General features: G+C 40.7%; 1 protein-coding gene across 1 annotated transcript in view; it reads right to left on the reverse strand.

The window, feature by feature from the left end:
• The window catches only part of LOC132832943 (uncharacterized), an 84,261-nt gene extending 72,703 nt beyond the window's left edge, over window positions 1–11,558 (reverse strand). Inside the window, exons 1-4 of the mRNA XM_060851186.1 lie at window positions 11,009–11,558; window positions 9,015–9,121; window positions 4,440–4,787; window positions 1,603–1,887 (exon numbers count right to left, since the gene is read on the reverse strand). Coding sequence (XP_060707169.1) covers window positions 1,603–1,887; window positions 4,440–4,787; window positions 9,015–9,075 — 694 coding nt within the window. The 5' untranslated portion in view covers window positions 9,076–9,121; window positions 11,009–11,558. The remainder of the gene's footprint in view (window positions 1–1,602; window positions 1,888–4,439; window positions 4,788–9,014; window positions 9,122–11,008) is intronic.
• Between the last annotated feature and the right edge of the window lie 267 nt (window positions 11,559–11,825).

Below are 11,825 nucleotides of genomic sequence, written 5' to 3' on the forward strand. Positions count from 1 at the left end.
ATGGGGAACTTCAAACCAGTGTCTACAGGAAAACAACACATACAGACCAAATATTGAACTACAGAAACAATTATCTCAACATCCACAAATGAAGCTGCATCGGAACATTATTCCAACGAACAAAAACACACTGCAACACAGAGGAACTACACAGGGCAGAGGAAAATCACCTCTGGTTACCCAATGAACACAGTCCGCCAATTTCTCAGCAACAAACCCAAACAAGCAGACAAAACAAGTCCAGAAGCCCTTGCCACTCTCCCCTACATTAAAGACATCTTGGAAATGACTGCCAGACTACTCAGATCCCTTGGCATCACAGTAGCCCACAAACCCACCAACACACTAAAACAGCAGCTGATGAACTTGAAAGACCCTATACAGACAACAAGCAAAACTAATGTCATTTACAAAATACCGTGCAAGGACTATAACAAACACAACATTGGATAAACAGGCAAAAAGCTAGCCACCAGGATACATGAACATCAACTAGCCACAAAATGACATGACCCTGTCTCACTAGTATCCTTACATACAGATAAGGAAGGGCACCACTTCGACTGGGACAATACATCCATCCTAAGAGAATCCAAACAGAGACATGCATGAGAATTATTAGAAGCAATGCATTCCAATCTGAACTCTATCAGCAAACATTGACATGGCTCCCATTACCAGCCTCCCAAGAAAAAGAACAGGAAATGACATCATCACAGGAAATGGCATTACCAACACAAGAAAACACAAATAGAAAGCAGGAAGCACCAGCAGTGCTTTGTCTGGAGGCTCACTGAAGATATTCCCTAGTATGGTGACAAAATATCTGAAAATGAACCTTCCAGCTCAGCGAGTAAACCTACAACCAGAACCTCAACCTGAGCTACAAATCTTCTCAAGCCCCACTAAGAGAATCAATGTCTCGTTAGAAATATGCAATCCCAATTAAGGTTTCAAGTTTATTCTGGTCATTAGACTCGTACCAGATGTCTATCTGCTGACTCAGGGCACCTTTAACAACACCAGAGGTTCAGAGCTTGGGGCATTCATTTTAACTGTGGCAGCATCAACTTAGCACAGATTCAGGGTTGATGGAAAATTGGTGTTTGAATGAGCACAGATCACGGAGTGGGTGGGATGGGGTTGGAAAACATAGATGGAGTAACATAATCACTACAAGTATTGTGTACAAGTTAATTGATGGAAGTAAGAAAGAATATCTTCTTCAAAATCAGAAACTTTGCATTAGTCTGGGTACATCAAGAGTTAGCCCTAACATAATTACAATAGGGGTTTACAAGAAGCTTAATAGAGGGAATTAAATTGCACAGAAAAGGGAAAATCTTTGAAGTTCATGCATCTTTCTGCTGCGAACTGTGGCCTCTGTTGAACCATGAGCACATGTGAATAGATTTGAGAAAGGGATCTGGTTTGTACTAGCTGTGGTCCCTCAGTTCTTGACTAACTGGCTGGAAAATACCATTGGGAATGCACACAAGAGCAGAATTGATAACCATTGAATGAATACCTTCAGAACAGGGGGAAACAGATTTGCACAATAAGTTTTGTCATAAAACAAACAATAAAAGGTTGCTCACATACCTGGTATCTGAAGACGGGCTTCTTTTACTTTGTTCAATAAATTGTTTTGCATTAGACAGGAGAATCTGTTCATGGAGTCACTTGTTACATCAATTTGAGTTAAAACAGTAAAAAGGCCATTGCTATCTTTTTGGTGAGTTGTTTCAGGTTTTGCATTTGCAGCTTTTTGATTTCCATCTAGCCACTGCACACTTGGTTCAGGATACCACCCATCTGATTTACATGCAAGACGAACTCCTTTGCTACTGGTTCCCTCCAAGTGAATCCAAGGCTGCTGTCCAATACCTGCAATTAGAAGTCCATTCTCTATGACATTAAAAATCGTTAATGTGATCAATGAAAATTACTCTCCTAATGTTTACTGTGGCAGTGGATATGACGAACCAAAATCTGCTAACAAAAAGATGAATAATGTTGCAGTCCTTGTTTCACAGCACCCCACTTTTTCCAAACCAAAGTTTGAAAAAAAAAACTAAAAATAAAATTGATGGGTATGGATTATTTGTTTTAAAAGTTTATGTCCAATTGTTGGCAAATAATCACATGATGCAATTTTTTTGACTTCTGTGTGAATCTTGTCTGGAACATTTCAATTAAATTGAAGTACAGTTATTTTAACTACCAAAACAAGATCATTTCTGTCAATTACTTCATTTTTTTTCCATTTCTGAAATCATTATTGTTATTTTTCTCACCTTTAAAACTTGATATTCTCCCTACTGACCTTCACAATTCTACATATACTCTAAGCAATAGAGTCAAAACTGTGACGTTTATGTCCCATCCCGCACAAAGATGCATTTGTCAATCAATCACTCATTCTCACTGACATACATCAGCTCCAAATCCTAACAGTAGTAATTTCGAATCATTTTTATTTTTTCCAAATACCCAAGACTTTTTATCATCTACCTCTGAAGGATTTTTCAGTCTTAAACCATCTTCTGGGCCCCTGCATGTTTTCTCTGCGTGTTCACAATGCAACCAACCCAATTCTCCATGACAGATTAGAGCGACTGGGCTTGTATACGCTTGAGTTTAGAAGGCTGAGAGGGGATCTGATTGAGATGTGTAAGATTATTAAAGGATTGGACGCTCTGGAGGCAGGAAACATGTTTCTGCTGATGGGTGAGTCCCGAACCAGAGGACAGAGTTTAAAAATAAAGGGTAGGCCACTTAGAACAGAATAGAGGAGAAATGTTTTCACCCAAAGAGTGGTGGGTGTATGGAATGCTCTGCCCCAGAAGGCTGTGGATGTCAAGTCTCTGGATACTTTCAAGAAAGAGTTGGATAAAGCTCTTAAGGATAGTGGAATCAAGGGTTACGGGGATAAGACAGGATACTGATTGAGGATGATCAGCCATGATCATAATGAATGGTGGTGCTGACTCGAAGGGCAGAATGGCCTATTCCTGCACCTATTGTCTATTTTCTATTGTCTACATACTCTTTATATTCCATTGGTTCCTTTCCTTTTGCTCTGTCTTTGTAAACAGTCAATCTCTCCTCCTATAACCAAACATCATTCCTTACATAGACATGGCATAATTGGTTAAACTCTCACCTCTCTAACCTCTAGGTTGTATGTTGAAGTCCCACTGCGTAGATCAGAACAAATAATCAAGGCTGGTCAAGTTGCAATATTTTGGAAAAAGCTGTTAAACCAAGGCCCTGCCTGATCTCCCAAACAGCATAAGTCAAAGTCTGGGAATTAGATCATTTATGGTTGAAACAGTGTCTGTTGTCCAGTTTAATGCATGTTGTCCAGTTCTGACTGATGGACAATAGTAAGACAAGCTCAGCAATACATCTTTGAGGCATTTTTATGTATAGGTTGCAAGTGACTGTAGAGAGCAACAGTTGTAATCTAATATTGTTTTGAATCAATTATTATTACCAAGTGATTCAAATTTGAAATGAATAAACAAATTTCTTTACTTTAGGATTAACAGGACATTTTCTTCAGGTTCAATTAGTTGAATAGTTGCTGAAGCATCTCTTCACCACATTCCACCACCACAACAGTGTTCCCAGTACCGTATATGGGAGTTTCTTTCTCTGACCTCTTTTTTCTTGCTTAGTAAGTCACTTGATAAAAGCCAGTTCATTATTTCACACCTTGCAAGTAGCATAGAATCCCTACTGTGGTGAAAGAGGCCATTCAGCCCAAGAAATCTACATTGATCATCTGTAGAGCATCCCACACCCTACACATCCTTTGGCTAAAGCACCTAGCCTGCACATCTTTGGACTGTGGAACACAGCCAGAGCACCTGAAGGAAACCTACACAGATACATACAACTCCATAGTAGCCCGAGAGTGGAATTGAACCCCCATCCCCTGGCGCTGTGCTGCAATGCTAATCACGAAGCCACTGTGCTGCCCAGTGTGCGTTAAAGGTCTGGGATTCCTGTTACGTCCAAATTAAAGAGATATCATCCTGATGAACCAAGTACACCCTCGGTCTTCACCTGCATTAATAAACTAAAAGAAAATGAATTGAGTGAACTCTTACGTACAACAAATGCACTGCTTCCGAGTAAACATTTAAACACATTCACTCATAAGTTCTCCTAACGTGAAGAAAAAGCAAAAAAAAGACAGGTTCTGAAACTGTAATCAAACAGTTGTATTTAAACTGTGATGATACAAGTGAATAATTTTAATTGAATACCAGCATACATTTTCAGCATGAACCACTAATGATAGCACTGTGGTTTAGTCACAAATATCTTTTATTTTTGGGTTACTCCGCATTTTATTTTCATGTATTGCTTTGAAGTTGCAGCTTTTTTTTAAACTTGCCAATTTGCAAATTATAATGATATGCACTAACCTCCAATTTTGAGATTTATCACTGCTTCCTCATAGCTTGACTTGAAGTCAATAAAACATGTGTAGATCCCTTCATCTGATGCTTTTACTTTCTTCAGTTTCAGAGAAGCATTTCCATTGAGAAAATCATTTTTAAAAAGTTCAGTTCTCTCTCGGTAATCCTTATCCTGCAGATCAGGACGATCCTGTTTACCAGCGTATAAATGGACTGGTGTAGTAAAGTCTAACTTAAACCATCGAACCTCCAGATCTTCCAAAGATGTACTTGGTACCACATGGCATGGTAATACAGCATCATCACCGACAGTGACTATAATGGGTTCATCGAATCCAATGACATCAAATGTCTCTGGTAAAATATAACATTTTAAACAATGTAATCAGTGCCATGATTCTATCTGATGGTAATACTGAACAAATAAGGTCTCAGAGTAAAAGCTGGCATGATACACCACAAGACTAATGTTTAAAATTTGGATTTGTGATGGTCAGTCACTGAACATATGCATGAAGTTACCGACGTAACTAAAGAAAATAAGTTGCTGACACAAAATGGAAAAAGGGAAGGTGACAGCCTTGTGGTATTATCGCTGGACTGTTAATCCAGACACCCAGTTATGAAGTCTGGCATGGCAGATGTGAAGTTTAAACATATAAATTTTGAACGTACATAAAACATATGCATTTGACCAATGAATATCGGGAATTAAAGTCTAATGATGACCATGAACCCATTGCTGATGGTGAGAAAAACTGTCCCCATTGAGAAATCCATTTCAGGCATATAGTAAAGATGGTAGTGTACAGTGGTGGCAACAGTTACGTAATCTGGAAAGACTTTAATCTGAAGTCCTGACTACAACCCAGGATCGTGTGAAAGATCCTAAGGCAATGTTCTAAAGATGAGAAGGGTGTTTCTCATTCTCTGTCAACGGGAAAAGTCTAATAGCTTAAACAACATGATCTGATCATTATCATTCTTTGTAGAATCTTGGCATGTGTAAGTTGGTCACTGCAATTCCTAGCATATGTCAGTAATTGTAATTCAAAAATAATTATTTAACAGTAATGTGCTTTGAGATGCAGAGATTATGAAAGGTATTGTGTATTAATGTATATCAATCATCCCTTTTGTCAATTACTGTACATTTGTTTCTTGATTGTGGGATAGACCAGATCACTTCCTGTGCCTGCTCCATCATTCAATCAAATCATAGCTAATTATCCATCTCCACTTCACTTTCTTACCAGTTCCAGGGAGAAAGATAAAAATCACACAACACCATGTTATAGTCCAACAGGTTTATTTGGAAGCACTGGGTGGTTGTGGAGTATAAGATCATTAGACACAGAATTAATAGCAAAAGCTGAAATTATATATTGAAAAAGACTTGGATTGTTTGTTAAGTCTCATCTTTTAGAATGACCATGTTGGTTTCAGTTCTTTCAGATGTAAATCCCAGAACTTTTTTGTTAAAGTTACAGTCAACTTTAACAATAGGTGCCATGTCAGCCCAGATAATGCATTGAAGGTGTGAGGTGCCCTGTGTGATACTATCTGTGCCCCAATGTTCAGACTGATTCTATTTCTAAAAAAGGAATTTATGGAATCTTACATGGATTCATACAGTTTTTGAGCACCATAAAATGTAATTCTGCAAGTACAAACTCACCCTATAAACCCATGACACAGACAGGATGCAGAGCTGGGCTGAGAAATGGCAGATGGAGTTCAACCTGAATAAATGCGAACTGCTGCATTTTGGAAGGACGAACTCAAATGCTGAATATAGGATTAAAGTCAGGATCCTTGGCAGTGTGAAGGAACAAAGGGATCTGGGTGTGCAAGTACATAGATCCCCCAAAGTTGCCACCCAAGTGGATAGGGTTATTAAGAAAACATATGGTGTTTTGGCTTTCATTAACAGGGGGATCGAGTTTAAGAACTGCGAGATTTTGCTACGCTCTCCAAGTCCCTGGTGAGATCACACTTGGAATATTGTGCCCAGTTCTGGTTGCCTTACTACAGGAAAGATACAGAGGCTTTGGAGAGGGTGCAAAGGTTTACCAGGATGCTGCCTAAACTGGAGGGCTGGCCTTATGAAGAGAGGTTGACTAAGCTTGGACTTTTCTCTTTGGAGAGGAGGAGGAAGAGAGGTGTTCAAGATAATGAGAGGAATTGATAGAGTCAATAGCCAGAGACTTTTCCCCAGGACAGGATTGACTGGCATGAGGGGTCATAGTTTTAAGATATTAGGAGAAAGGTATAGAGATGACATCAGAGATAGGCACTTTACGCAGAGAGTTGTGAATCCATGGAATGCATTGCCAGTGGTGGTGGTGGAAGCAGAGTCATGAGGGATACTTAAGCGACTGCTGGACATGCACATGGATAGCAGTGAGTTGAGGGGTGCGTAGGTTAAGTTATTATATTTTACATTAGGGTTAAATCTTGGCGCAATATTGTGGGCCAAAGGGCCTGTTCTGTGCTGTACTTTTCTCTGTTCTATGGTGTGTGTGTGTGTGTGTGTGTGTGTGTGTGTGTGTGTGTGTGTGTGTGTGTGTGTGAGAGAGAGAGAATGATGGGGTGTAAGTGTCTGTGAGAGAGTGTGTGTATGTGTCTGTGTGAGAGTGTGAGTGTAAAGGGGTATAGGTCTGTGAGAGGGTTTGTGTGTGGATGTGAGTGTGGGAGTGTATGTGTGAGTGTAGGAGATAGAGCTTTTGTATGAGAAAGGGCGTGCATGAGTGTATGGGTCTATAAGGGTGTGTGTGTGTGTGCGCGCACGCGCGCAGTGGGGTCACCTGTAGTGTTACATGAACTCAAAGTCCCGGCTGAGGCCACCCTCTCACACACACATATATAGGTTTGTGAGGCAAATTTGTACTTGCAGAATTATATTTTATTTTGCTCAAAAACTGTATTAATTCATGTAAGATTTTGTAAATCCCTTTTTTAGATTAGAATCAGTCTAAACATTGGGGTACAGACAGCCTCACACAGAGCACCTCACACCTTCAATACATTATCTGGGCCGACATGGCACCTGTTGTTAAAGTTCACTTGAGAATGTAACTTCTAAAAAAAAAGTTCTGGTATTTACATCTGAAAGAACTGAAACCAACATGTTCATTCTAAAAGATGAGAGATTTAACAAACAATCCAAGTCTTTTTCAATATATAATTTCAGCTGCATCACACTAAGCTTTTGCTACAAATTCTGTGTCTTACGATCTTATACTCCATAACCACCTGATGAAGGAGCAGCACTCTGAAAGCTAGTGCTTCCAAATAAACCTGTTGGACTATCACCTGGTGTTGTGTGAATTTTAACTTTGTACACCCCAGTCCAACAGTCCACACTTCCAAATTAGGGAGAATGAGACAGAGAGCCATTCCCATCCAAATCTCTCTCTTAACTTCAAATTTTTTTTTTCTTAAGAAAAGCTCACATTGTAGCCAAGTGGTTTCCAAAAGATTGAAAACTGTACAAATCATTCTGGTGGGGATGTTAAGGTTAAGGTTGTGATCTTATGATTCAATCTCATTCACTCAGTATTCAAATTTCAACACATTAGCCAAGCATGTTCCTGAAAGGGATTTAGGAAACTTGGTTGACTTTATGTTCAATGTGTCACAGCAGTGCAGCCACTGACAACATTGATAAAGCTTGGAAACATTTTTGCCGAAGAGATGATGGAATTGATTTGAATGCTGGAGAGAAGAGGCCAGAAAGCTGATCCACCCTGACACCAAAGGCCAGTTAGGAAAAGAGGTTTGGGCATTTTCACCAAGACACAGACATCTGAGAAATGGATATATTTATAAACACAGGTCATGGGAAGAGTAAATAGGGGGCACTACAATAATTTAAATTTTGAGAGTGGGATACCAGGATGACAAGGATTCCAAAGTATAACTCTATGATGAAATTCTTCACACAGTTTACTGATGGGGAATAGATTTGCAGGAAGAGTTGTGGAGGGAGAAATCCCTAGGATGCTGACATGATGCTTGGAAGAAAGTCTCGATGAAGGAACATAGCCAGATCAAATAGGCTTGCTCATCTGTGTATGTCTTGTGATCTCGGTGGAGATGAAACACTGACTAAGCCAGGGATTCTCATTCCTGATGAAGGGCTCTGGCCCGAAACGTCGAATTTCCTGTTCCTTGGATGCTGCCTGACCTGCTGTGCTTTAACCAGCAACACATTTTCATTCTCAAGCAGGAAACCAAGTCTGCTGAACTACGTTACCATTATTTGAATCATATTGATAAATCCAGTAATTTCATGGTCACCATAATAGAGACTAACTTTTTATTCCAGATTTATTTTATTGAATGTAAATTTCCCAGCTGCTATGATAGGACTTCATGCATCTGCATTATTAGGAATATTGGATTTTACATTAATAATTTAGAAACATAGTCACTGGGATAATCTATTCACAAGTAGTTGGCTGCTCTAGGTTGAATGAGTTTTTCTTGTAGTCTAAAATTGTTCATTTCTAATTTAGTAACCCTCATAGGGCTAGACAAATAAGGCATCAGATTAAATTTAATATAAATTTTTCTTACCTGGCTTTGCAATTTGAAGAATACAGAATAGGAACACAACACTGATACATCTTCTGTTCATCTTTGCACAGATTTAATTGATTACCTCAAAGAAAATCCTTGTTAACCTTTTGAAGAGAGCATCAAAATAATCAAAAGCACTGAGATTAAGCTGAAGCATGCTAAAATGAATGATTGCTAAATTTCTGATGGTCAAGAAGAGCCCTGGCCAATATTCTATTCGCCTTCCTGTTTACCTGCTGCTGCACAAAGTTACCTATGTGTTAACTTTCTGTGTTTCGTGAACAAGCAGCCCAAGTCCTGCATTGAGTTTTCTGCCAATTTTCTCCATTTAAAAAACACTGTTTTTTTGTTTTCCCTTCCAAAACGAACATTCTCCCATATTATGCTCCATTTGTCAACTTTCTGCCCGCTCAGTCTCTGCAAACTGTTTCCATCCTTCTTACGACTTGCCTTTCCACTTATTTTTGTGTTACCTGCAAATTTGGCTGAAGTACATTAGCTTCCTTCCTTCATTGATATATAGTATAAACAGTTGTGGTCCCAGCACTGACTCCTGTGGAACCCCGCTGGTTTCAGGTTGCCAATCTGAAAATAACCCTTTATTCCCATTCACTGTTTCCTGCCCATTAGCCAATGACTAATGACTAATCCTGAATCAATGCGAACAAGGTTCTGTAATCCTTGTAGAACAAAAGATCACTAACAAACCGTTTCTCTCTTCACAGATATTACCTACCCTGCTATAAGCTATACCCAGCATTTTCTTTCAGAATTCCTGATTCCACAGTATTTCACTTTTATAAAAAATCAATTTTTCTTATTGTCAATTGATTTCCTGTCTCAATGGCTTCTTAAAAGGATAGGGATTCAGATTCCCACTTTCTCCTGTAGGAAGAAGTGCCTCCTGACAGAAGCCCAGCTTTGTGCTTGTGGCTTTGGCCGCAGTCAATAGCCTTGTCTAAAGTCAGACTTTAGATACCAAGCAGTCAGGAACTTCGAACCAAGGAGACAACTTTGCCACTATTTTGCTCCCTTCACCTGTAGCGCTGTACTTTTCCTGGTCCATGCTGAATAACTCAGTGCAACTGGTTCCTTATCCGAAACTCTCTTTTCATCCATCAACTCTTCACCAACAAGAGACAAGGAGAAAGCAAACCTAAGATAATTTTAAAGAAAGCTCATTCTTCTCACATATGGACACACCAGGACTCCATAATAAATCACCTACTCTGGTCCTATTTCGAAGATAAAAAAGATTGCCTTGTCAAAGTGGGGCTCTACCCCAAGTTCTGGACAACATCTCAGTTCAATTTAATATTGTTTTAGTTCAATTGCTGGCTTTTTTTAGATTAGATTAGATTACTTACAGTGTGGAAACAGGCCCTTCGGCCCAACAAGTCCACACCGACCCGCCGAAGCGCAACCCACCCAGACCCATTCCCCCACATTTACCCTTCACCTAACACTACGAGCAATTTAGCATGGCCAATTCACCTAACCTGCACATTTTTGGACTGTGGGAGGAAACCGGAGCACCCGGAGGAAACCCAGACAGACACAGGGAGAATGTGCAAACTCCACACAGACAGTCGGCCGGAGTCTTTCGGTCTTGTGCGCCAAGTGACAGCCTGTATTCTACATTAGATCGACGTCAGGTTTCAGAAGTGCTGCATTTTATTAGCTGCAAAATATCTGGATTGTTTTGAGGGCATGAGTGGTGCTACATAAATGCAAGTCTATATTTCTACTGAAATGAGATTTAGTACGACAGAAGCCTGGGTGGAAGGCTATGTGGGGTTAAAAACTCAAGAGTTCCTCTTTTTAAAAACTCTTTGCGGACTGCTTCCTGGTTCTACAGTAGTCGGAACACAGCCTGAGTTGTCAAAACGTCCTCACCCCCAGGATGAAAGGGCGGAACGCGGCGGCGGACTTTTAGCACATTTTAATTCCCGAGGATCAATCGGGAACCCTTAAACCCCAGCGATTCTTACCCATATCCTGGTGAGGTGAAGGCTTCCTGAACCCACGGACTTGGTCAGCAGCTAGTTCCTGTGTCACTGGGTTGGCATCCAGAAGCTGCAGCGAGCACCTTGTCCCAGTTTCTCCTCAGCAAGTCTGTAAGCACTGCTCAGCAACAAAACCAGTACCAGAGCCACCTCCTTAATGTGGACTTACTGACCCTCAACACAAGCAGAGAAACTTCAGCCGCTGTCCAAAGAGAAGGGGAAATGATTTCAAAATGGAGAGAATAAATGGGCGGGCCAGAAAGTGAAACCGTGCAAAGGATTGGTAGACCACTGAGTGATAAGCGTTTTATGACAGGGGATACTTGTTCCCGGGGTGTGGGCGCCGCTGATTGTGCCAGCTTTTATTGCTGACCCTGAGATGCCCTTGAGAAGGCGGTGATCAACTTAGGGAGTTTAACCCAGTCACACTGAGGGAACTGTGATCTCTTTCTAAGGCAGGGTGCTGAGTAACTTGGAGGGAATTGATGAGGAAAGACCAACTTCTAAAGTCTTCTTACCGAAGTTCTCCATCTTGTCGGCGGTCCCGTTGTGTGTGCTTCCTGCGCAGAGGAGTCGGGTTGTAACAATCCATATGTACAACCCCCACGTCCCAGCAGCGGATGTCCTGAGAAGATACGCCCAGGTTGAGGGAGAAAGCACTGATGTGGTTGATCCTTTCGGGATCTGGACCAGCAAACGACAGGTCAGGGTAACCCTGAGGGTCGATGCCAGTGGGAACATCCTCCACCCACCCTCCAGCTTCGCAACCGGATGAGCAGAGGGTACCTGACATACGCAGGGC

This window comes from Hemiscyllium ocellatum, chromosome 35, assembly GCF_020745735.1.
Source record: "Hemiscyllium ocellatum isolate sHemOce1 chromosome 35, sHemOce1.pat.X.cur, whole genome shotgun sequence".
Taxonomy (NCBI): Eukaryota; Metazoa; Chordata; class Chondrichthyes; order Orectolobiformes; family Hemiscylliidae; genus Hemiscyllium; species Hemiscyllium ocellatum.